The 27,455-nt window shown below is 40.1% G+C and overlaps 1 protein-coding gene across 4 annotated transcripts in view; it reads right to left on the bottom strand.

Moving 5' to 3' along the window:
• elmo2 (engulfment and cell motility 2) overlaps positions 1–26,322 on the bottom strand; it is a 29,548-nt gene extending 3,226 nt beyond the window's left edge. Inside the window, exons 1-18 of one of the 4 annotated variants that reach the window (XM_085775802.1) lie at positions 26,134–26,322; positions 19,148–19,216; positions 18,217–18,313; positions 17,814–17,854; positions 16,989–17,061; positions 16,200–16,250; positions 14,931–15,100; positions 13,962–14,061; positions 12,832–12,983; positions 11,648–11,726; positions 8,258–8,293; positions 7,797–7,847; positions 6,034–6,156; positions 4,920–5,039; positions 4,725–4,829; positions 4,533–4,641; positions 4,134–4,270; positions 1,543–1,706 (exon numbers count right to left, since the gene is read on the bottom strand). In XM_085775802.1, coding sequence (XP_085631928.1) covers positions 1,543–1,706; positions 4,134–4,270; positions 4,533–4,641; positions 4,725–4,829; positions 4,920–5,039; positions 6,034–6,156; positions 7,797–7,847; positions 8,258–8,293; positions 11,648–11,726; positions 12,832–12,983; positions 13,962–14,061; positions 14,931–15,100; positions 16,200–16,250; positions 16,989–17,061; positions 17,814–17,854; positions 18,217–18,294 — 1,589 coding nt within the window. In that variant the 5' untranslated portion in view covers positions 18,295–18,313; positions 19,148–19,216; positions 26,134–26,322. The remainder of the gene's footprint in view (positions 1–1,542; positions 1,707–4,133; positions 4,271–4,532; positions 4,642–4,724; positions 4,830–4,919; positions 5,040–6,033; positions 6,157–7,796; positions 7,848–8,257; positions 8,294–11,647; positions 11,727–12,831; positions 12,984–13,961; positions 14,062–14,930; positions 15,101–16,199; positions 16,251–16,988; positions 17,062–17,813; positions 17,855–18,216; positions 18,314–19,147; positions 19,217–26,133) is intronic. The other 3 variants (XM_085775803.1, XM_085775804.1, XM_085775805.1) reach the window with 3 other exon arrangements.
• Between the last annotated feature and the right edge of the window lie 1,133 nt (positions 26,323–27,455).

Here is a 27,455-nt window from a genome sequence, read left to right as displayed (position 1 = left end):
CACTCTAACGTCTATAATACTAGACTATTTACTACTACACTGCCAGAGCTGAGCGCAGACTTGAGCATCACTCTCGTCTGTTGCTAAGAGAACGGTAAAAGGCTCAATCTGTAGTTGCTAAGTGATGTAATTTGTCAAAACAACACTAAGTGAAAATCCAAAAAAAAAAAAAAAATGACTGAGAAAAAGACCAGAGATGCAGAAACAACAGTAGGGCTGCCACGATCATGAAACTTCTAGTTGACGATTAATTGCCATGATTTAAGTGTCTTTTTCTAATCATTTTATACCACTATTACTGTATAGTATAAGCCTGAACATCATTTAATAATACACATTATGTAGAATAAGAAGAAGAAGAAAAGAAGAATCCATAATGCTAATGTCAACAGATGCTCATCGAAATGTTGTCGTCAAATATTAGAAATAAACAGTTTGTGGCACTTCACTCATGTGCAATTAAAGGAGAATTCCGGTCATTTTCTAAGTAACACTCTACAGTGCGACCATAGGAAAAAATCCGAGAAAAATATGTGCAGACCGGACCTATTTAGGAGGAAGGAGGTAGCGTACGTTCTCCTGTTTACATTACATGTAGGCCTACTGTATAAACAGGACTACACGTTCACATAGCCTAGTTTTCTCTTACGTTTACGTTCTTTGTTACAACTCACCATAATATAGTATCACAATAATATCAGTCATCTGGGGGTGATGCTCCGTCTGTCATCTCGGTTCCTGTCTACTCTGTCATCTCGTTTTGCTGCTGAAGCTGCAGAAAACTCCGTTTCACAAACATAATATGTTTGTAATTGGAGCAGGTTTTCCGTGCTTTTCTGCTTAAATCCAGAACGCAGGGAGATAAGTTTTCTGTGAAGTGATGAAGCGGCAGAGAGCCGGCCGGGTCCCGCACACACATTGCGGAGCTTGGAGCATGTGAATCACCTGCAATGAACCCGTAATTTAAACAGGACTCGTGCTTTTTCTTTTAGAACAGCTTTCTTCTTGTTGGAAAGCGTCGGGTCTTCTGTCGTCTTATTATTGAGTTTTTCCCGGCCCGGCGACGTCTGTTTTTCACTCTTTTACGTTGGTGCCTGCCTGTCAATTGCCTGTCAATTGCGCAGCGCTGGAACGATGCACAAACGGAAGTGGCAACATTTTCAAAATAAAACGACCGGAAGTGTGAAATAGACGAAACAAACGATTTTTTTTTTTTTCATTTTCATTTAATCTTTCTGCGGCCCGGTACCAAATGATCCACGGACCGGTACCGGTCCGCGGCCCGGTGGTTGGGGACCACTGCTGTAGAGCGTTACTTAGAAAATGACCGGGATTCTCCTTTGAGGACCAGTCAGAGCTCAAACGTTGAAAAACGATGAGAAAATAGTGATGGAAATACGACATTTCTTTTAGTTTCATCCATTTTTTTGAATGAAAAACGATTTCAACAATTATGAAAAACGATCGAGATCAAGTGATGATGTAATAACTGTGACTGACGGGCCTGACGGAAACAGAGTCGGCGCAGAAACTCAGACTCACATGATGGGTGGAGACTGGAAGTCGTCCTGGCTCATCCTCTCCGACTGGCGCAGACGCAGGATCTCTGAGTAGTTGAGGCCTCGCAGTTTGTTCTTGAGCTGGTCCAGAGACGACGGCTTCATCGCCAGAGCTCTGGTGATCTGCTCACGCACCACCTGCATCACCTGCACACACACACACACACACACAAGTAAACACATGTAATCTGGCTTATTTTGAATAAGCAGAGTCCCATTACAAATAAACTAATAAAAGAAATGAAATGTAAACACAGCATGAGTGAGGAACAGCTCCAGATCTACCTGCATTGGATTTTAGTGAAACATTATTTTCCCATTTAGATTCTCTACAGTCGACTTTCCCCATCTACAGCCAGGCATCAATATTTAAAATACACATCAAACGCTCCTTAGCAATTGATTTTTGTTCATTTCACCGACAGTCTAGGTAAGTGGTGATTGACTTAAATGGCTCATCTGGACGTATGAAGTATCTTCAATTGAAATAGAAGGCACTAGGAATATAATTGTCATGTGTTATTTAACAAGGTAATTACCTTGCTGGTCGTACACAGCAACAGCAGCAGTATTTATTTTGTGTGTGTGTGTAAACGACAATGAAAATGACATTGCTCACGTTCGTACTGTACGTAGCGAGCCTCGTCTGGACAGATGGTGAGTGTTTGGTAATTAGGGTCACCCATTGTAAACAAGCTTCTCAACGCTTCTCGTCGTCTTTGCTTTTCACACAGAATCACTTCACTAACGGCGTGTGATGACATCCAGACTCTGCTTTTCCTTACAAACTAATGAAATGCACTTTTAAAAAAACTTGACGAAAGTAGAGTTGTTGCTGTTTTGACACTCAAAGTTCAGCTTTTTTTTCCCAGGCCTCTTCTTTTAAATTAGCTGTGAATTCACAATTTAATTAAAGATTTCAAGGAAGCACAGGCAGACATGTAGTTGGCATATTTGGATGTTTGGCTCTTGCAGCAAAAAACACTGAATAAGATCCTTATTAATTTCTCTTTTTTTTTTCTTTTTTAACGTTCAGCACATTCCTTTGGCAGCTTCCTTTGAAGAGGCCTAAACAATTACAGTGTATTGTTCCTGTTTCATTGCTCTTCTCTTTTAAAGAGTTCAGGGCAGTGTCAGCAAACATGTAAAAGTGAAGATTTTATTCTATAACAAGTTCGGCTCGACTTTTCTAATGGTTGTCATCTCCATTGTTGGGAGAACAGTGATTTCAGAAAGTATTCAGACCCTTCACCGCTGAGTCTGATGTCCATAAGTTTCTGCTTAATAACCCTTCATGATAAACTGAGAAAGAAGTTTTTAGATTTTTAAAAAGGGCATCCAGACACTTCAGACACTTAGCTCGCTGCTCGGTCGACACCTTCTCAGCTGCAATTACAGCTTTGACTCCTCTTGGGTAAATCACTGGTTTTAAGATACAAGATGCTGCCGCCGCCACCGCTCTTCACCGTCAGCATGAGAAGTAGCTGCTGTTTGACCAGACAGGAGCTCGGTTTTTGTCGTCAGACTCCTTTAAATATATTGTGACAAACTCTGAGCAGCTGTCAAACCCAGAAGGAGTCCTCATGGTGGTTTCCAAACTTTTCACATTTAGTTCACATCTATCGAGGTCGCTCTGCTCTTGGGAGCAGCAGCAGCTCGGTCCTCTACCCTTCCCCTGATCAAGGCCTCCAGTCCGCACTAGTTCATCCTGGACGTCGTCTACAGACAGAACCTTGGATTAAGTGGCTTTATATTTTCTTTTAGTCTAGACATGCTGCATGGGTTGCAGGACCGTCACCTTGCACATGTGTGTCCTTTCATTTGTCACAGGTGCACTTCAGCCAAGTAAAAGGAGGCAAACACCTGAGTGCACCTGAGACCTTGAGTGCCACAGAGATGATTCTGAATAGATGACACTTCTCAAAACACACTGTCAGGAGGGTGGGGCTATTTAACCCTTGTGCCTGATCCTCATTTAGGTACAGATTTACCCAATGAGACTATTCTACTTCTCCTCTGATGATACATACCAAATATTCAATTAATTTCAGACTTTTAACCCCTTAAATGCCAGTATATAGGGTCCTTTGACAAAAAATTGTCATAGGACTGGTATAATCCCACCCCAACAAATCCAGTTTGCATTCAGTATATTGAAAATATCCTCCTTTTTGTGTGCTTTTTGAGCCCATTTTTGTCATAGGACCCTATATACTGGCATTTAAGGGGTTAAAAGTCTGAAATTAAGAATAGAATAGAAGATGTATGCAAAAAAACTGGAAAAAAAAATAATTCTGTGGACACTTCTTTTGCAATTCCAAAGTTAGTGAAAAAATGATGACCTTTTACCAAATTTGATGGCAATAACCCGAACCACTGTGAGAGAATCAAGAATCAAAAAATGAAAATTGACTTTTTTGTCCATTTCAGGCACAAAGGTTAATAAATTCAAAATGGGCACACAATTAGTGTGCAAAAAGCAGAGGGGTCTGAATACTTTCTGTATCTGTGAGGTCGAGATCAGGAGGAGTTATAGAAATGATTATGTTTAAAAGTGCTTTATTGTTGTCTGACCTTGTTGAAGTCCTCAGCGGTGGCCCTCATCTCCTTCCAGGTTTTGTTAAGCAGCTGGATACAGACACAGAAGAACTCCTCCCAGGCCCGGTCATGGGTGAAGAACATGGGGTGGTAGTCGTTACAGCCCTCGTTAGCTGCATTAACCAAAAGAGTCCACTTGTAAAATGTATTTTAATTAAAGAAGAAGCATTGTTCTTCTCTGTCACGTCTGATCCCATATCAGATGTGTTTTTGTCTGTTTGGTCTTGTTTTCAGTCGGTCTAACCCTGGCTGGGAGTCAAACTGTGGAGGCTGCAGTTATGTTGTGTTATGTTCTGCTTCAACCACTGGAAAACAGATCGATAAAAAACAAAACAAAAACAGCTGCTCCTCTTATCAAACACAGATCTAACTTACGCAGCTCTCCAACCTGGAGGATCTCGCACAACATTCGGGTGAGTTCGATGGCACACCGGCCGAAGGGACATTCGTGTTTGTCCTCTCTGCTGCTGTTCTCCAGGACGATCTGTCAACAGGTAGGAGACGTGTTAGTACAGTAGGAGCGTCGGATTTCTACGCCTTTTGTCGCGCCGAGGCTGAAACACTCACCCTGATGTAGGTGTCCTGATGAACTTTGGCCAGGTACAGCATGTTGTCCAGAGCCAGCATCCCCGGAGGAGTCTGAATGAAATCCATGGCTGGGTTCACATGGTTCTGGGAATGAAACAGAGAGGTTCATTCAACTTTAACGTGTTTTTATTTAAATCTCACAACCAAACACAACCAAAAGAAGTGGAGACTCACAGTGAAACCCAGCATCTTGTAGTCCTTGGTGTACATGGCCTTCCTCTTCTCTGTACCAGTGGGGTCGTTTTCTCCGTCGAAGGCGATTCGACGCAGCTCGAAGATGATGTCCCTCTGAGCCTGAGCCACAGTTACACACATCATCAGCACAGAGAGAACAACTCTTAACATGACAGCAGGAAAACAATAAGGAAAACCAAACAAAGGTTAGGTGAATCAGATATTTTCAGCTGCTACAGTCCGACAGACATTAGTTATCACATCATACACTGACACACGTTCCATTCGTGCTTTGGAGAAGTGTTCTTTTTGAAAGCTGTACCTTATTATGTGCATTTAACCAATTTGTTTCTTTGTTTACTCCTCTCTCACCTTTAGAAGTCTGATTTAAAGGGATAGTTCAACATTTTAGCAAATTGGCCCATTGATATGGCAATAGCTCCCTATAGTCTAAGGAGTAGGTACCTTGCCTTTGAACGTTACAAAACAGAGTTGTTTTAGAGGTAAATGCAGAGACTGCTTGCCGAAAAAACTGCCCCCGATGGGAACGCACATCAGCAGTTTTGCATGAATTTACCTCTAAAACAACTCTGTCTGGTAACGTTCTGTTATTATCTCATAGTGTGGTGAATGTGCAGGTCACAACTTGTCCACCAGAGCATTTTGGAGTTGTTGGATTGTGTATTTGATGATTTTGATGAGGGAAACCAAGAAATCCCATTAGCCTCCGTAGCGTGGCTCTGAGCAACTCGCGGCTCTGCTCCGCCGTTCTAAAAATAGCTTGCACCGACAATTAAAGGTAACAAACATACTGCTATGAATATAGGGATTATGGCAATGGGCCAATTTGCAAAAATGTTGCACTATCCCTTTAAAGATGTGCAGTCTATGTCTCTAACTTATCTATGAAATAATCTCTCTGGAAAAGAATTCCTTGGTGGGGTCTGAAAAAGTCAAATAGAGCTCTGGTAGCTGAATTTTCCAGGACATTTGACTTTTTTTTCTCATTTTCCATGTGTTTTCTTCATGACTGGAAAACTGGTCAACCGTTTTCCAGGTTTTCCAGGAACATGGGAACCCTGTCAGGGAATGCAGCATTCATCATTATCTTTACCTGGTCGTTCGGATCCATTTTGGTCATCATCCGTTCCTCCAAAAGGTTAAAAGTCAGGACCTGCAGCACATACAGCTGGTGCGCCATCTCTGCTTTGATTGGCCGATTTCCTCTTATAACGTGCTGTTAACAAGAAAAGAAGGGACTTGGAGTTAAGAGCAGAGTCTGTGCATCAGAGAGCCGGACATTAGATTACACAGCACTAAACAAATCTGCCCCTGAAACATCAAAGGGAAAAAGTCGAATGAATTCTCTAAAGTCTGCGAGGTTTAGTTGGTCACCTCATCACCTCGTTTTATGGACTGATCGGCTCAAAGTGAAATAGATGAAGCTGATTTTGGCCTTAGAGCAGGTGATAACACTAACACTGTGCTCATCCAGCAGGTAACCAGGTCTCATCAAACAGTCCGTCGGTCAGAGCTCGGCACCGCTGGAGCCGCTCCAGGAATGTTTCCCTGTCGGAGGAGGCAGCGTCTTCTTCTTTCCTCTCTGACATTTGGAGCCGGTTCAGTCACTTCCACTTCCAGATGGTGCCAGAGGGAATTATTTTTTCCGAAACAGATTTTGTTCCACTTCACGGACTTCATGCCACATCACATTTGCTGGTTCTGTGTCACAGCTCTCTGCATGAGTACATATTTTTCACTTTCTGAACTGGCTCGGAAGCATCCAGCCCCCGGTGACCGGCCAACCCCCCGGAAATATTTAGTGTTTTATAAAAAACAAGGTTTGGTAACACTTTATTTGACGCCCATCTCTATAACGCATTATAACCATACTTATAATGAGTTGTAATTCAGCTATAGCACTGTATAACTGTAGTTATAAATACTCATAAATGATCATAATGCTTTATAACAATAATCATAACACACTATAAAGCATTTTATCATGACTTATAAGGTCAGGTATTATAATACGTCATAACTGTTAGTAACTCGCTGACAATGCCCACATCGATAATGCATTATAAATATAGTTATAATGTGTTGTAATTGGTTTATAAACGTGTATAACTATTATTATAAACACACATAAATTACTATAAGGCTTTATAACAATAAGCATAATAAATTATAGAGCATTATAACTCTATTATAATACTTGACCTTGTAAGCCATTATAAAATGCTCTATGATGTGTTATGCTTATTGTTATAAAGCCATATGATAATTTATGAGTGTTTATAATGATAGTTATACACATTTATAAACCAATTATAACACATTACAACTATATTTATACTGTATTTTCAATGTTTTTATTATAATGGACCTAAGTCCGTAATAAAGACTAACTAACTAACTAACTAACTAACTAACTAACTAACTAACTATCTATCTATCTATCTATCTATCTATTGTGGGCATTGTCAGCAAGTTACTAACAATTATTAAAATACCTGACCTTATAAGTCATAATAAAATGCGTGTTATTATTATTGTTATAAAGCATTATGATCATTTATGAGTGTTTATAACTATAGTAATACAGTGCTATAACTGCATTATAACTCATTATAAGTATGTTTATAATGCCTTATAGAGATAGGCGTCAAATAAAGTGTTACCAAAGGTTTTAACACCGTCTACTTTCAAACCCAGAAGCAGTCGGGAGCTGCTCAGAGTCTGTGTGTTCACACCTGTATATTTCACAGCTGTCTGAAGGCCTAATAGCCAATTACGGCCGAGCACCCACTCTGCTGTGCAGCTGAATTAGCCGGGCACACTTCTTGTTTTCCACATTTCAGACTTGATACTCACATTGAGGATGATGGATCGCAGGTGTTTCTGAGCCAGAGTGCTCGCCATTTCCTGAGTGAGAGAACAATCAAACAAGACAGTTCAGGTGAAGGGGGGAGAAAAAGAAGAAGAAAGAAGAAAAAAAGACATAATTCACATCTATCTACAGTAAATGGGAACTTTAGACAGGTAGTGAAATGCAGCAACACCCTGAAGCTACATTCCCATTAGTGGTTTGAAACCGTTTGCCCTTCGCAGCTTCTGTAAAACATGACAACTTGTTCTAACGTCCATATGTCGACTCAGTCTGTCTGCTGCTGCTGCTGCTGCACCGAGCTATGGCTCTATCTCTCCTAGGTGGATTATGCAGCGGCTAGTCATCATGACACAGAAAAAGAGCTAAAGAGAGTGGAGGAAGGAGGAGGAGAAGGAGGCTGTGGGGTGGACGTGATGGTATGAGATGCTGCGGGATGCGTACTCACTGTCAGGTGCTGCTCCAGCGGGTTAGTATACTCCTCCTACGGGGTTGAAGGGAGGGAGGGAGGAGGGAGGAGGGACGTGGGTGTAACAGTAATGGAAACAAAGAGTGCACACGCGGACCATGAGATACAGGGATACATCACCGGCACAGCATGCAACAGAATAAGGACATGAAACAAGCACAGTGTCAAATAAGAACATCAAAGTGGTCACGACATATAAAACCTCTCACAGCTGAGTGACGACCACACACTTTATTGGTTTGTTCCACCTGCTTATGAAATGATTTCATCAACATGAGGCCTGTGAAAACTGGACCAACCCACAGGGAGAAAGGACCTTTAAACAAATGTTTATGTGCTGTTTATCATGTCGCTATCTGCAGAGGAGGATTTTTTACTCTGTGTATATATGATAAAAAAAAAACACCCAATCATCTGTACCAGTTCTCTTTTTTGTCTCGCTTTCTTTTCTCACCTCTTTTCGTTTATTTATTTATTTAGTGTTGTTATCATTACTACTTTTATTTTTACTATCAACATCTTCCCCTTATTTTTCCGTTCTTTTTAAAAAAAAAATGTGTTATTTCTATACCTTGCACAAGGTATGTTATTATTATTTCTTTACTGTGCTTCAATTATTTGTTAGATCAAGGTGAGGTCATGTTATAAGCCTTTTGGGTTTCAGACCTCACCTGCACATTTCTTTTTCGTATCTTTCTTACTAGTAAGAGAGATAAGTAAATGTTTTGTTTAATTTTATATGTGCAAATAAATAAAGTCTAAAAGATAATAAAACACAACCAACAACTCTTATGAGCACTGCAACACTTTACTTGAGCACCATAGCACTTTATTACATTGTATGTTTTTGGTTTCGTTGTGTTTCTCAATCCATCTTAGCAAAACTCCAACAAGAAACCCTGCTCTTGTTCTTGCATTGCTGCACCCCCATCTCATCTATCCATCCCTGACAGTTTTTTCCTCACCCAATTTACATGAGCACCTTAGCACTTTATTACACTGTATTACAGTACTACTGTAACCCTTATTTCTTAGTGTATCTTGTTCTGTATTGTAATTTTATTGTGAATCTGCTGCTAATATTCTGTTTTCTCTTATATTTATGCAGATAACAATGCCATGCAGCGCTGCATGGCATTGTTATCTGTTTTATAACTGCTGCTAGTACTCTGTCCCCTCTTATATTTATGCAGGTTGCTATCTGTTTTCTTATTGTTGTAACTGCTGCTAATACTATGTTTTTTCATATACTTACACAGGTAGCTTCCTATTGTTATCCTTTTGTATGGTATGTCTGTCCGTCTTTAAATGTGAGGACTACAGATGGAAATTAGCTTTGAGCTAAATCCGTCATATTTACATGATGTGATGTGCGTGTCACAAATTGTTCATTAATGTGCACTGTCCTGGTCAAATAAACAATAAAATAAAATAAAACACTGGAGTGAGAGCCCAGTGAGTCCTTTATATTGTTCTGTTGTTCTTCTGCTACACTGCTGTAGGAAGTCGCCTCTTTGAAAAAACAACACAAACTGCTTTAATGTATTCGTTCAATGAGCTGTAAACTGTTAATCCAACAGGGCCGGCCACAGACAGTCTGTGCCGTTTGCCTCTCTCCGCTGCATTTATCTCACTAACACATAACACATTACAGCCGGTAAACTGGAACTGACTCAGCTCGCCCTCCAGTGGTCGTTAACAGCGGCTGAAGATTAATTCATGTTCAGGGGCGACTCTCACTGACACTTTAGAGTCAGAAATACTCTCTGCTGTAGTAAATGTAAAAGTCAAGTGGTGGTTTGGATTTACTGAAGCACCTGAACCCATCACCGTCTCATCCACTTTATGTTGTTGCTCTGAGGATTAGAGTTGTTAGCACATAACAAAGTGTACACATTCACTCTCCTGGATTATATTAACACTTTATACATTAAATTCTATTTAATCTTATTTTCTTATTTCAGGTGTTCAGGGTTCCTACACATCTGACATTTCAAAATTCCATACTTTTAATTTCCAGACTTCTCTATAAAGAAAAATTCAAATAATTTGTGACATTTGAGTAATTAGATGTGTATCATGTAAAGAAATTATGCAATTAACCGTTTGTTTTCATTATTCTGAATGTGTATGCCATTATGTCAACAAATAATTTCCTGGAGATTGTAGCTAGGTACAATAGCGCATACAAAATAATTTACCCAAATAACTTCAGATAACACCAAACCCAGAGAAGTATTAAGATAAATATAGATATTTCCATACAATAGTTTTCATTTTCCATACTTTGCCAGACCTGGAAATGAAAATCAATTCCATACTTTTCCATACTTTCCATACTTGCATAGGAACACTGTGTGTTACTGTACATTTAGTATCTTTTTAGTCAGATGTAAATATCTGCTTGTTATGGTCACACTGTATAAATCCTCTATATTTTCTTCCATTTCTGAAGATATAATTTTCTCGACTGAATGCACAGTAGCAGAGCAGCTTTCTAACAGAACTGTGTTAAAACTATTTAATGATGTTACATTAATGATGTTTCATTAAGTGGCATTAAGTGACTTTGGTAAAACACGAGATATTTAAAGAACGAATCACGCACACACGTGGACAAAGCGGTGCATGGAACAGGGTGAAGCTCTTCAGTGTGCTAGTGCACTATACAGTATATGTGAGCTAGGATCAAAGTTATCGCTGCAGAGTGAGCAGTGCACTGGAAAATGAGACATTAGTGATCAGTAACACAGTGACAGACGTCTGAAACAGCACTCACACCTTTAGATGTTGTAGATTTGCAAGTTTCTTTTTGCCAATAACTCTTCAATCAAAACTGCTGCATGTACTTTATTCTGTATATTTTGGATGCATCTGACTTCTGCTTACACTGCTAACAAAGTCTCCTGTGAGTTACAGTATATTATTCACTCACTTTTTGACTTTATAAAAAAAAAAAATCAACACTTTCCGCTGAATTTTGCCTAAAAATAAATCCTTAATTAGTGCCTCCTGCTCGGTTCCCAGCTGAACTGTTTGTCAGGTACAAGCGGGGCGGCCGCTCCTCCTCGCTACACAGCTCGGAAATAACTGCAGCATAACAAATGTGCAAACTTCAAAAGGAAGGTGAGTACTATTTTGAGAGAGTGTGTCACTGCGGCGATGACTGTCAGACAGAATCCACAACATGACAGCTGGCAGACAGACGTCTATTTATGAGATTAGCCTTAAAACTAACCTACTGCTGCTGCAAAACCGAGGCGGTTGACGTGAGAGTGAAACATTATTAGTCGGCTATTCCGCTTAATGTCTGTCTATTGTGTCGCAGTCGGTCCTATTGTCTGTGTCTGTCGACCGCCGTGCGCTCACCTGTCGTCTGTCCTCCGGCGCCTTCAGGAAGAGAGCGTTGATGAGGGCGATGGCGTACGTCTGGATCTCCTGGTTCGACCTGAGGATTTGTCCAGAATCACAGCAAACAGTTAGAAGCATCATGCTCCGCAGACCTCCACACAGTTCAGATTTTAACTAATCTATAAACTAAACTATACTACTTTACAACAAATCTTACTTTAATCATTATCACTACTGACACCTGAGGTGAGTGCAGGATCTATAGACGCCTCCTCTTACACACCAATCATTGTTATTCTGAACTTTCTATTGGAGATATTACAGTACAAGGTTGTTTTCAATTTCTAAATTCCCATAAAATGACCAAAACCAACATGGTAACAAGATTAATAGGTGCATTTTCTTTTATTTGTAATTATTTTATTTTCTGTTATTGTATATTTGCGTATTCTTTGGGGAGGTGTTTTGTATCAGCCCATATCAGGTTTTTAACCTCTCCTACACTTACTTAGTATTCTTGTTTAATTTCTGTTTTTGTAATTGTCCTTGATTGTTATGGTGCAAATGAATAAAACTAAAACTAAACCAGTGTGGAAACGGTTCATTAATCCACTGCTGAAAACAGTTCCCAACAAGTTTGATATTTACTTCTGTTCGAGGAACATCCAATGAAATCTAGAGTCCGCAACTGATATATGACATACAGTATACATGTGACCAAATTTTCACATCTTCAATGGCAAGGCAAGGCAATTTTATTTGTATAGCTTGTTTTTTACAAACAGTTTGTCTCAAAGGGCTTTACATGGCATCATTACAACATCCTCTGCCCTTAGACCCTCACATCGACTGAGGAAAAACTCCATAGAAAACCCTTTTAACAGGGGGGAAATTGGGAGAAACCTCAGGGTGAGCAACAGAGGAGGGATCCCTCACCCAATGGGAACCATATCACAGCCGAGAGAGGCAGAAACGTTCTGAGAGGAAGTAACACGTTGCTGGTTTTGGTCTTTAATGGGATCTAGTAATAAAAGGAAAAATAATTTGACTGAGGTCATCTACACATCCTGAACACACCCTTTAATTATTACCAAACAAACATCACTATAATCTACTTTATTAGTTAAACCACACTGCTACGTCCTCTCCTCTGCCCCCCTTATCAGAGTGCGGGAAGCCCCTGTGCGTGTGTGTGTGCTCACACTTGCAGGTGCCCGATGAGCTGTCCCACGGTGATCTCCTGCGCCACCCGGTGGTAGAGGCTGTGGCTGTTCAGCACCATGCTCTCCAGGATGGCCAGGGAGCGCTGCAGGATGGACACGTCCACCATGGGCTGGTTCACATAGCCGGCGATCTGAGACGGAGGAGACACGACGTGGACACAACAACGTTTAGAGAGAGAAATCTGGGCATCTTTAAAAGCAAACTGAAGACCTGCCGTTTTAGCCTGACTTTTAACTGAATCTTATTATTTTTATCGTTATAAAACTATTTTCATCTTAATTGCAATATCTCTCTATCCCCTTGATCTACCTACACATTATACATAGTATTTAGCCACTGTACTTTACCTATTTTATTTTATTTATTTATTATTATTATCTTTTTTATTATATTTTAATTCATTCATTCTTATTCTATTTTATCCTATTACACCTATCTGTTTTATTTAATCTTATCTAGTGTCTTTTTCTTCTTATCATTTTATCTATTTTACTTTGTTTTATTTCGTGTTTTCCCCATTGCAAATGATTGAGTGTAAGATAGCGTTTCCTCAATGCCTCTAAAATCCAATGTTCTAAAATTCTTGCGTGAATGCGTATGTGTATGTGAATGAATGTGTGTCTCCCAATATGTGTCCCCTATGTTCCTTGTTTTTATCATGTGAAGCACTTTGAGCTCTATAGCATGAAAAGTGCTTTACAAATAAAGCCTGGTTGATTGATTGATTGATTGATTGATTGATTGATTGATTGATTGATTGATTGATTGATTGATTGATTGATTGATTGATTGATTGATTGATTGATTGATTTGTATGTTACTCAATAAACGCTTACGTAATCTTAAAAGTTAAAAAGTTAAGTCGGTGTCTGTCAAAGCCAAAGTGAAGTTTGTCAGAAGGACAGCTGCCACATAACACACTGAGGGAGCCCCGAATAATGTGAGGGCTGAGGAGTTGCTAGGCAACAGCGCCCACTCATTTTCCAGCACGTTGGGCGAAAGGAAGGTCAAGTAAATGAAATAAAAGTGTGGGAATGGAAACCTTCATATTTCTTCATTTTATTGAAACTCTACTGTTTTTTTTTTGTTGTTGTTGTGGATCATGAACCTGTTTGATGAAGGAGAGCGAGATCAGGTCCCAGGACACGATGCCGTGGTCCATCAGCTCCAGGAAGGCGGTGAGAGTGAAGGCCAGCATCTCGCCAAAGCTGACGGGAGGAAAGAGAAGTCATCATCATCTGACCTGGTCCAACTTTTTAAGAAATAAGAACTCATAAAGAAGTTGAATCATGACAACTTTAACTCTGGGTTTTAAAGGGAGAGGTCAACATTTTGGCAAATTCTCCTATTGCCATAGAAGTAGGTTGGTTCATTACCTTTAATTGTGGGTGCAAGCTGTTTTTAGATCGGTGGGCAGAGACGCGAGCTCTGCATGGCTCGCGGTACTTTTGCCTGTCCCTCATCAAACTCATCAAATACACAACTCCAAAACGCTCTCGTGGACAAGTTGTGACCTGCACATTCACCACGCTATGAGATAATAATGTAACATTACGAGACGGAGTTGTTTAAAGACAAATGCAGCCGGAACTACATTCCAGACACGGCTGCTGGGCGGAGTGATTTCAAAAGCAAGTATTTGCTTCATGTGTCATAATGTTACATAATTATACGTTATTGTTTCATAGCGTGGTGAATGTGTAGGTCACAACTTGTCCACCAGAGTGTTTTGGAGTTGTTGGATTGTGTATTTAGTTTGATGAGGGAAATGTGAAAGCACCGTGCGCCTCCGTTGCTCAGCAGCTTGCGTCTCTGCCCCACCGATTTAAATCATAATTAAATAATAGCTTGCACCGAAAATTAAAGGCAATGAACCCACTGCTAAAACTACAGGGATTATGGCAACAGGCAAATTTGCCAAAATGTTGAACTGTCCCTTTAACAGCACACTTCACTGTCTTTAAACATCTATCTTCTACACTGTAAATACATTATACTCTCATTAATGTACATAACAGAGTGCAACATTGAATGTCTGTTGCATCGTCGCTGTCTAAAAAGCAGAACGTGTGCTCACTGCGTGCCGCTCTCCACCAGACGAGCCAGAGTCCCGATTCCTTCCATATTGATGAACTCTGCCGCGAAGGTGGGGTCTGCCGACAGCTTGGCGAGCTCCTTCAGGGCCTCGAGGCGAGCGTCAATGCCGTGGGACTGGATCCTCTCCAGGAGCTGACGAGCGGCACGAGCCTGTGGGCAAAGAACAACACGTCTGGTCTGAACGTCTCCTTCATGATGAGTTCACTGCTGGATCGTGATGTTACAGCTGGTTACGGCGCTGTCCAAAGTACCGAAGAGAAGCTTGTTGATGTTTTTGGTGTCTTGTTTTAACACTGATGGACAGTCAGTGATGAAAAAACAAAAAAAACAAAGTGCTAATTATTTATCAGAGGAGCAACTGAAGGATGGCAGCATGTTTTATTAAATTAAAACCTGTCACTCAACACAGGGCAGCGAGTTTGCTCCGGCTTCTTGCATAATGAGGTGATGATGATTTAAAGCTGTTACTACATTAACAAATGTAATGAGACTAAGAGCTACAGTATGAAAAGCATCACACACATCATGATTTATGATTTCAAAACAAGAACATGAGCAGCTCTATTTTGGGGGGATTAAAGCACAGAGGGCATTAAGTATTAAAGGTCAAAGACGGTCTATGAAGTGAGTGACAGTTTCTATGATCTGTCCTGATATTTTCTCATGAGATAAATAAATGAAACAAACTCAGGAGGCATTGAAAGAAAAAATAAGATCTAAATAAGAATTAGTGTCAATTTTCATGTTTTGGTGTTAGATATAAGGCACCCACACTAAACTGTAAATTATCATATAAGAATTTTATACCCTGTTGCTGCCCACCATGAAATAAAACCTCACAATGACTTGTCTCCAGTTCTTTCTCAGCTTAATGAACTGAGATTTTCCTATGGAGCAAAGATCAGTGTCCTGAGAGGAAACGTTCAAGGTCTCGGCTGAATGTTTGAGCTACAAAGATCTGCCTGTTGCCTTGTTTATACAGAATACAGCTGAACAGCAGGAGGGGAGAAGCCTGATCCCCTCAGCCATCAGAGCCCCGCCGAGTCGAGTCGAGTCGAGTCGAGTGTAATAAGAACTGTGTATGTGTACGGGTGGATGGGAAGTGTTCTGTGTTTGAAGTATTGTTGTTAGCTTGTCACATCTGTTGTTATTGTTGTTTTTCTTTTGTCAAACAAGTGCAATGCTGTGGAAAAGAGTTTCCCCTCGGGGACAGTAAAGTCAAAGTCAAACAGAAACGAGCGTCACTCACAGGTGAGATGGCCAATCGGAGGATGGTCCCATTCTTGATTTCACCACGACTCTACAAAGACAGTAAAGGAAGAAAAAAATGTTTCAAGTTCACCAGTGATCAACATTGAAATCATCAACACAACGTTAAGGAGCCCCCGGTCTAAAGCAAATTACTTATTCAATCCGACTCTAAAAAGATCTGGGAGAAAAACAATGGCAGAAAAGACATTTATGATGTGTTGTGTATGGTATTTGTTTAATTGCTCAGTGTTTTGTATTCGTCTTTTGTTTTGCCTTTTCAGTCTCTGCATTAAAATATGAAGATTATCTAAAAATAAAGAGTTAAAGTGACTACGAGGCCTTTCAGAAAGTGTTTTCACACTACATTTCCCATGAGCCTCCGCACACATGGTAAAATTCTTGGACCAGCGCAAGACGGACGAGAGCAAAAACATTTGCCAAGAATGTTTTCATTGATCAAGAATGAAAGTCGAAGGTTCGAAGACGATCAGATACCATCGTAGCTCCGACCATAAACAATGCCAAATAGTTATTCTCATGACCCGCCGGGCTGCATCCGGGAAACTGAAACTAGGAAATGCTGGGCGAGTCGACCACTAAATAATATCAAAATAACTATAAAGACAAAACGATATATTTATCAAAAATGGAGCCATTAACAAGTGTGGGTAACGTAGATTCATCCACATTAATATGAGACTCTTTTATAACCAAATAAACTCCTCAGGGTCTCTTTAAAATGATCTAAAAATAAAGAGTTTTAAAAAAAGGCCCCAGTGAAGCTCACCTGCTCAGTGATGTAAAGCTGAGGCCCGTCAGCGTAACGCAGAGCGAACTGCTCCGAGCCTGACAAAGACCAGCTGAGGACAAGAGCAGAGAGACAGAAAGTGAAATTCATTCTCAATGTTGATAAGTGTCGATACCTCGCACACAATCAGAGGAGAATAATGCAGGGCTGTTATAACGCAGCATACTCTAGTTTGCATGAACAAAAGGTTGCTGAAAGTCAACTTGCTCCCTCTAGCAGTCGAATCTACACGAGCGGCAAAGCTGAGAGAGTGTGGAGGAGAATGACTCAGTGGGTGTAAAGAGAAAAAAGTGCAAAGACTCTTCTCTGTTTCAACTGGGAAAATGGAAAAGGGAGGCGGTGGGTAGAAACAGCACAAGCCCACGGTGGAGAGGAGGGAGACACATTTGTAATATTCATCATTAAAGTAGGAGACAAAAGGGGGAAAATAAAAACCACAGAAGACAGAAGTGAAGCCAGAACTCACAGGATGAAACACGAGAGGCAACGATGATCAATAAAAAAGAAAAAAAGAGCAGGTAAGAATGGTTAGAAAAGTGATCAGCAGTTCAGCCAAAGAGAAGTAAAAACAAAAGAAAACATACACAAGGCTTTCTACCTTTGCAATGGTAATATATTCTTTGCATGTGGTTATGATATATTAAAACTTAGACCATGCGAATCTAAACCACCACACTGATGCATTTTGAGCTGATTCTAACACTTAGCCTAAATAAAGCCTCTCGAATCCCCTTATAGAGCATAAAACATAAATATTGAGTCATCATTAGGTATAAGTGCACAAAAAGTCAGAGTGATTCTTACCCGTCGCATACTTCACGTATTATTGAGGACAAAGGTCTTTTCTGCAAAATGAGAAAAAAAAAAACAACAGAAAAAAGCAAAAACATTAAATTGAACTGACACTTTAATAATAATGATGACATGTTTAATATGTCACACTGACAGCTTCTTGTTGTAAGATCATAAGACTTTAAAAAAGGGCACATTTACTTTAATTTAATCTATTACCTGTAGTCATGTCGTGACTCTCTTGTCACAACAACCACTACAGGCACTTAAACGCATCTCAGAATCACTCGTGTCACAGCTGTGCATCATTTCACCCTGAGATAAACCTCATTACAGCCAGAATAGAGAGTGTGTGTGTTTGAGTGTGTGTGTGTGCAGCTGTGTTTAATGTCAAGTTTCACACACAAACACTGACCTGGTCCATCTCTATGAGCTGCGCGTTAGCACCGGGCCACTCGATAGCCACCTTCACGATGTCAGCAGGGGGCGGCATGGCTGTGATGTCGTAGCACCTTGAAGAGGAACAGGAAATAAAGCATTTGAAATCATTTTTTTTAACCCTTTGACGCTTAATGCATCATTTTTGATACGCACAGTTCAGATTCAGATTAATTTTATTTGTATCAGCAGGTAAATTTGGCTTGCAGTGAGTCATTCATACAAGACATTACAAAAACAAATTGAAAATTGTAAAATATAAAAGTACAAAAAGTTCATCATCAGTTTTTCAGTACTTTTTCGTTTAAAAAACCATTACGTATATAACATAAAATTTGGTGACACTTTATAATAAGTACACACTATTAAGCATTAGTTAAGCATTAATTAATACTGAATTATTCATTGATAACTCATGAATACTCATTAGTATGTAGTTTATAAATACAGTTAGTGCTTATCAATGATGAGTAAAACATTTTTTAACTGTGTTTATAAACTAGATACTAATGAGTATTCATGTGTTATAAATGATGAATTCAGTATCTAATGTTTAATAGTGTGTACTTATTACTAAAATTTTAACACAAATTGTGAGCAATTGTTTTAAAAATGCTGGATATATCAAGTATGATATGAATAAAAATATGCAAATTGCAATTTTCTTTTATTTCACATTGTTTGTTAGGAGGTCCTATGAAGAATCCAGTTTTAATAATTTGTCAATGATTTGATAATTCAGGCTTCAAGGGGCTAATAAAGTCCAACATCAACACGTTTAGAAGCTCGTCTGTTCAGAAAGTCTCTAACTCCAACTGTGTTCCTTGATCTGCACTCGTCAAAATATAAAGTTTGATACTGTTGGATCATTAACTTCAGATTTACATGAACTAGAAGTTATACATCACCTAATAGAGAAGTGTTGAGGGGTCAGTCTCTCTCACAGCTCTGCTGGAAAAACCACTGTGTCAGCTCCCCTGTGAACACACACACACACACAGAGACACACACACACAGAGACACACACAGTGGTCGTGTCAGTGTTTTCCTCAAAAGTCCACAAGCTCAGTTTGCTCCATCGCTGCGTTTTCTCTCCTCTGAACTGAATCTGTCAGTGGAGGGATCAATAAGCATGACTGTTTTTACAAAAACCCCCACACACACACACACACACCCCAACACATCCATCTCTTGACTGGGTCGAGCCCTCTGCCCACTGGACTCTGGCTCCTCTGTGGTTTTGATGCCCTGGACATTGTTTGTTTCCCACTTCTACTGTGAGTGTGATGAATACATAAACACAATATCTTTATACTTCTTTTCTGTTTTTCAGCCGTCTTCACAAACTTTCCGACATTTCAAGAAGAAGTCGGCCTCTTCAAACTGTGGAGGCAGCGTGTATAAAGCAGTCTGACTGTGCTTTTGTTGTGGAGGAATAAAAAAAGACAAACACAACTCTTTCATGGCTGGAGCTGTGTTAAAAAAAAAATAACAGCGGAGCGCCACTCATACAGTACATGGGCCTGACTGATTTCCCTTTATCGCTTCATATTTTTGTCCGGTGAATGACAAGATGCTGCAGAGAGGAAATGACAAAGATATTTTTAAAACCTACTTTGTGGCCCTGTCAGACATGACAAGTTAAATGTTGTTTGTAATTCTTACAGACAAATATGTTGTTACCGGATTACAGATATCAAATGTTGAATCATTATCACAACAAAAGTTATTAAAATGAAATGAAATCTTATAATGTCTGCTATTTGTTATCACCTAACAGTCGTGATGTAGCTGCTCCCAGCCTTGGATTTGGACAAACAGAGATTTTATTGTTTGCAGCAGCGACTGCTCTTCATAAGCAAGAACAACGACGACACACACACTGATGTGAAGGAAAGGAAGCATAAAAACCCAGTGTGACAGACTCTGTTGTGACTGGGGAGAGGGTGATAAAGAAGAAAAAGACACCACTGTTTTGTGTTTTCCATATGGCTCCCAGGATACAAAACACCTTGGACGGCTCACAGCTGTTGGTTTGTGAAGAAACCTTAATCATTACCAAACTATTGTAGGAGAAACAAAAACATCTTGGACCCAGTCCTGTCCTTAGAGAGTCACCAGTTACAATGCAGCTCTGCAGCACAGGCATCTGCCCCTATCAATTTATTCTTTTGAGAAAAATGACATCAGTTTGTGTCAGTGTATCGTCGCCGCGCAGCAGATGTCGGCTCTTCGCCATGAAAACGTTTCAAAATTGAGATAAAATTTTAAAGCTGTGGTGTGAATAATGCGCATGGCAGAGTCCTTTGATGTCGACACGTCTCTCTACAGCTTTGAACTACAAGATCACTGAACTGGATTCTGCTCATCATTTGTAACAACAGAGATTATCAGACCGAGATAGGGTCATACAGTATAAATATGTGTGTGTGTGTGTGTGTGTGTGTGTGTGTGTGTGTGTGTTTGATATCAACGAATGATGGCGCAAGAGAGTGTGAAGTGCCAGTTAAAGTCAAAAGCCGAGCGGCCGTCTGAGTCTTCCAGCCGTCCGTCCGTCCGTCACACCACATGATGTGCGATCACTGCAGAAAACTTTCCTCCAAGTTCTGCTTCACTGACGACTGGAGACTCACTGACAGCTCTGCAGACTTGTACTTATCTTGATCTCTACACTTATTTGACTGTCAAGCTGGAATAGTATGCCAATATCATCCTGTAGCACTGGGCCCTTTTTATTTTATTTTATTTTATGAATAATAAAACGTAATCATCCGAGTCTTAAAGACAGCAAAAGTCATTTTCATATAAAATTCCTCATTGAATAATTCATAACAAATCTAAGAATAAGGCTGAACATGACAGTTACACTCTTCCTCCTCATCATGAGGTTAAATGTAACTGCATATCATGATATGGATCAAAATGTCAACTAAATATTGCATATCGCAATATCTTGTGTATTGCCTTCTCACCAAATGTACAAATAAATCACTGAAAATGTAGTTTCTGTTAAAAAAGAGGAGGACTAGTCAGACCGATGCGTTACAAACTCATGAAGCCCCTTGGATAAGAGGCGAAACGTCTTCCTAGACAAATGCTAATTAATTAATTAAAAACTAATAATAAGTCCAGTTGCCTTCGATTCAATTTGTTGCCCAGAGATAACGATGAAATGGATGAATGAGAATATTCACAGACATAAAGACTCTAGAGTTGGACACTGTGCATTCAGGAGTCAGAACCATTCAAGTTTTTCTTATTTTGCAGCTGTACGTTAAACTAAAACTACACTCTAAACATAATTAAGATCATATTAAAATGTAAATACAAATTCTGACTCTTTGTCAGCTGATGATTTTTTTCCAGCACAAGGCCGCAACATAAACTTACGAGAGTGAAGGTTTTCTTCTGAACACTTCTAATATGATATTTATTTTGGGATAAGCCAGCTGACGTGATGCATCCTGTAAAATATGGATGCTGTAGTTTTATTTGGCAGTTCCTTCTAGTCTTGACTACACAGCTAAGCTCACAGTAAACATAAAGACAGGAGAATGACACGCAACATTTTGCATTGAAAGTCAGCTTAAAAAAAAACAACTAATTCTGACAGTAGACGGCCAACACTGAATCCACTTTATGCCAGAAGGCAGAGTCTTGTGTACACTACAATTTAATGCTATATTAGCAGGAAAAGTACAGGTGTTGCTAATAATGTTAGAAACCTTAATGACATATCGCTGTTCTGTTTAGTGACAAAAAAAACAGCATGACCGTTCATTCGTTCATTCATCATTCATTCATTCACACTTTTCATTGCAGGGGTATGGGCCAATTTTCCCAGCAGGCTTTGTGGTACCCGGAAAGTACCTGGTGTAACTGTTCATTAATTAAGATTCTGCTTTATTTTGTTGTCCCAGCCAGGATGTGATCAAGTCAGCCAGCATGCAGACATGGCTCACCTGCAATTAGCCTACTGCTATTAATAACGCCTGTCACAACACCTGATATTAAAATGGTCCCACTGTTATATTGGATAATAAATGCGCCATAATACTACGGCTGGGTATCGCTACTGATTTACTGAATTGATTTAATTCCGAATCACAAGTTCCAGATTCAATTTGATATTGATCCATTTAGAGATATTTCAGCTTTAATATCAATTTGCTTGATTTTGAAAGAGATTTTAACAAAACTAATGTTGCAAATTGTACAAAGATGGAACTCGCTAACCTGTATAATCAAAAATATTCATGTTTACATTAAATTGGCCAAAAAGCAGTTAGATTAATGCACATTTATGTAGCATGATCCACTCCAGAAGTAAACAGTGCAACAGTGTAATGGCATATCAAAAGATCGATCTAAGGATTTTATGAATTCAAATGAAGATCGATATGAATCGGAAAATTCATTTATTAAACCCAGTCCTGGTGACGTGGAGAACTCAACGCACTGCACCTTAACGTGCTGTAAATTCAGAAAACACATGCACTATATATACTGCCTACTATATACTGTATATATAGTATTTTTTTTTTTTTTTAAACTAACAACACAGCGTAAGTGTTTCCGGGGACATAAACGCACATTTATGTTCTTGACTTTAGAAACTCTGAAGACGGCTCCTTGTCAGTGGGGTTTAAAGATAAGGCGAGTTTATTTGGTTTATCAATATCTATATATCGTTGATAATATCAAATGAATGGGGTGTGTATTCAAATATCAGTGCAATAAAGTATTGCAACATTTTATTGCATGATACCATAGAACATCTCTGATGATACTGTATCAATTCTTTGAAGCGCCGTTATCGATATTTTATAGTTTATATGGAGACGGTTGTTTGGTGTCGTATTTGAGCCTCCAACCAAAAGAAATTCATCCGTTCATATTGTACGAAAAATGCTGTTGTTGAATGTTGCAGCAAATCATATTTATAATAACTCTCATTTCTTAATTTGATCTGATACTTACTGCTCACACTTTTGAGGTTTCTACTAATTGTGGTAGATGTTTATTCCTCTGTCAGATTGTACAAAAATTATTATTTACTGATGGTGTAGGAAATTACATGAAATGCATGTGTGACTGTTCCTCCATACAATATTGTGTTTTCTTTGGACGTTACGGGTTTTGTTATTATAAAAATATAATTTGGGAATTTAACATTGCAATTTATTACTTGCTACTTGCTTATAGTATCCCAATATATAATATTGTCAGTCACCCCTATTTGGAATATGTATTTGTGTGCCGTATATGTACTGTTAGCTTAGCCAGGTTCGTCACTTTTTTATGTCCCTGGAAACACTTAAAGGGATAGTTCACCCTAGAATGATATTTCGCTCATTATCTACTCACCCTCATGTTGACTAAGGGCTGGAAGAAGTTTCAGATTCCTCCGTGGCTTCTCTGAGTTACAGGGGGTCTCGGCATAGCAGTGCATGTCCATATAACGGTTGCAAAGGGACACCGGAGCTCTTCGTAAAAAAACACACACAAAAAAACATCCAAATACCTCCATGCTGCTCGTATGTAATGTCCGTCTTGTGCTGAAGCCCCAAATTGCGTAATTGTCCCGAAAAAAATTAAATAAGTCTATATTTTAAGCTTGTTTGTAGCGGAAGCTTCTCGAAGCTCCTCTTCCTGGTCCGCCCAAATCTCGCGTGATTTGCGCCGGCGTCAGCATGCGTCAGTGCGGTTACTGCGAATCACGCGAGATTTGGGCGGACCAGGAAGAGGAGCTTCGAGAAGCTTCCGCTACAAACAAGCTTAAAATATAGACTTATTTAATTTTTTCCGGGACAATTACGCAATTTGGGGCTTCAGCACAAGACGGACATTACATACGAGCATCATGGAGGTATTTGGATGTTTTTTTTGTGTGTGTTTTTTTACGAAGAGCTCCGGTGTCCCTTTGCAACCGTTATATGGACATGCACTGCTATGCCGAGACCCCCTGTAACTCAGAGAAGCCACGGAGGAATCTGAAACTTCTTCCAGCCCTTAGTCAACATGAGGGTGAGTAGATAATGAGCGAAATATCATTCTAGGGTGAACTATCCCTTTAACATTGTTTCCTGTGTGTCTGTTTGTGTATTGGCAGATGTTGTGAGTTTCTTTGTCAAATTGACAAAGTTGTTGTCTGAATGTGTAGCAGCAGGGACACAGCCTGGTGGCAGCAGCAGCAGCAGCAGCAGCAGCAGCTCAGTGTTGTGTTGTGTTGTGTTGTGTTGTGAAGTGATGGGAAGTGTTTCTGCCCACAGTCCTGTTTCCACAGCCCTGAGGAGGCAGCATAGCAACAGCTGCTAAGGATCTCCAGCCTGAAAAGAAAAGAAACCCCATGGTGGGGCTGGGGCTTCTTTTCACAAAGACCCCCCCACTTCTAAATTCTTCCACTCTTATCCCCCCTCCAACTTAACCCACCTCACAATAACCACCAGCAGCTTACTTGTGCCCCATGTTTCTGACGCCATTTTCCACTTCTTAAAATGTGGTTAGCGGCTTCTGTCGGTTTTTCAAATTGCTTCAAATAAAAGATTCACACATGTGTTGTAGTCAAGACCACCTAACACGGGACCAAGACAAGACCAAGACCGGGGGGGGGCGAGACCATTTTTCAAGACCATTGCTGTATTCAGTCCATGTGCTGGTAATAATCATGTGGCTTGATATTTACATTATTCCTCATCTTAAAAGAAAAGATAATTTTATATAAAATCTAAACCATACAGGGCTCCAGATTGACTTTTTTTTTTTACTCAGAGCTCAGTGGCCCCTAACTTAAGATTTTAGGAGCGCTAATAGAAAATTCAGGGGGCGCACACTGTAAATCAACTTGCAATTTCCTTTTCATTTGCACTGACCAGCCACCTGTAATGAAAGATACCGGATTCTTTGAGTCTCCACCTCCATGTTTCACCAGTGTTAACACAAAAAGAAGCAAATTTACTGGTTGCACATGAAAAAATTAGGCTACTTGCACTGACTCAAATTTTAGGGGCAGTCTGAAGCCCTACAGCACAGAACCTGCTGAGGTCTCCTCCCACTGTTGACACTGGTGCAACCAAGCATATACTTAGAATAATTTTAATTATCTTAAAGTTACTGAATTGCATCCCATCCCATAAACCAAACTGAGTGTGTGACAGAGACAGAGAGACAAACAAAGACATCACTGCAGCTGTGGTCTTGACTGGTCGACCGAGACCAAGACAAGACCAAGACCTTGATAATGTGGTTTTAAGACCAAGACCTTTGGGTCGGTCTCGAGACCACAACAACTATAATTCACACATGTGGGGGGCTCGTGGGAACTTTTGATGGCGGCTCGTGCTTGTTGTCACGTGCTAACTGGCGCCGCCTGTGGTGAAACGGTGAATTAAAAAAAAAAAACTGCTCAGTTAGTAGAGGAGGAGGAGGGAAAAAAAACACACAACAACTTTAAACCTCAGTAAATAAAAATAAAAAGATGATTCAATTTTAGACAGATAAACGTTTTTTTCAACGGTCATCCTCCTACGTGTTAGCATAACGTTACAACCGTTACCGTTAGCTGGCATCAACCGTTACCGTTAGTTAGCCATCATCATCTTCTTCTTCATCATCACCATCACCATCTCAACAGACGCTTATTAAAACCTCTAAGACTGCTTATACGTGATCGATACGGATCGATAGAGGCTGTGGTGGGGGTAGGGGGGTGGTGGTGGTGACCAGAAGGGGCTCGGTGATCGATCTCCCGGGGCTGATGCAGCGGGCGACGGCTGCCTGGTTGTGGGTTAATATACGCGGCGAGTCGAGCCTCACAAAAACAAGAACTCGGTGAATTAAACAACGGCTAACGCAACGCTCGGCGCGGCTAACGACATGGGACTTTTTAACTCACCGTTATTGTCCCGAAAGGCGGCGGCTGTGGCTAATGTTTGGTCCCAGTGATCCAGCAGCAGCCTCCATTGCAGTCCTGATGCAGCCTGTCCTGTCCTGTCCTGTCCTGTCCTGTCTCTCTCTCTCTCTGGGCGGCTCTTCACATGATGATGCCCCGCTGCCGTTGTAGATCTCCGCGCTGGCTCTGCTCCGATGAACCGATGAACGCCCGGATGCCGCCGCTAACGCTCGTTCGTTCACTCACTCACGATAGATGATGAGGATGATGATGATGTCCCTCAGTCAGTCAGTTTCTCCGCGCCCCCCCTCTCTTCATCTTCTCCCGTGGAAACAACACTTTTTGGAAAGCAAAGCAGACACATTTCCACGCCTTGTTGTAGGCGGGACACGACGTTAAAATGTCACCGTCTGGCAAATGAGACGCTCGAGCTTCGTCGTCTGTGTCGTCATCATCACTCTTTCTTTCTGCACGTGTTTGATAACCTGCATGTGTGGGTGCAGTGATTGACAGTCAATATCTCTGGCTTTGTTAGTCATCCTATAGACAGACAGCATATACTGTATACCCATTACATTATATAACATATTTAATGCGTTTTCCCCCATATCACACAGTATTTCAAAAACATTCAGCCTAAAACACCAATTTTCTAGTTGGCTATCTCAATGATCAAAACTTTCTTTCATCACCTCAGTAGCCTATCATTAAAAATTATCCAAAAATGATATGGTTATTGAATAATCAGTCAGACATGTAGGCTAGATATGCTGTAAAAATCCCTATGCACCATGATCACAGGTGATCACTGCAGGAGATGGATGTACCATGCAAAGAGAATTTATTTCCCCACTAAAAATCCCCCTCTTAAACACATATTTTCTTATTTTTCTCTACCTGTGTGCTTGAGCTGCTGGCTTGTAGAAATCTATCATATCTGATACCTTGCTAGAAAATAAGACAGACAGGATTTCCAAATGGAGATGAGAACTTTTAGTGAAGAGGAACAAGAATTTAGTTTGTTTTTTTTATACATACTGAACTACAGTTTTGTATTGTTATAGGATGTTTATGTTTTTGTATTTTCACAATGATGTCATTCTGTGTCAGTCATTATCATAATGTAATCTGTGACTATCATGGTGGAAAAAGCATCTTTACATTTTGACCAGTTTGGCTCATAGGATGACAAAACAGCTTTTTACTTTGGCGTCACTGGACAATTAACGGACACAAAATTCAGGTTATGAAACACAAATTATTTTTGACTCAACATCCATGTAACGTTGACTGACTCATTGGGTTCTTTGCTTGCAAGACCCCCA

The sequence above is a fragment of the Trachurus japonicus genome, chromosome 5 (assembly GCF_045865225.1).
Source record: "Trachurus japonicus isolate A0001 chromosome 5, Traja_1.0".
Classification (NCBI taxonomy): Eukaryota; Metazoa; Chordata; class Actinopteri; order Carangiformes; family Carangidae; genus Trachurus; species Trachurus japonicus.
The sequence above is the reverse complement of the archived record's forward strand: the minus strand, read 5'-3'. Positions and strand labels throughout refer to the sequence as shown.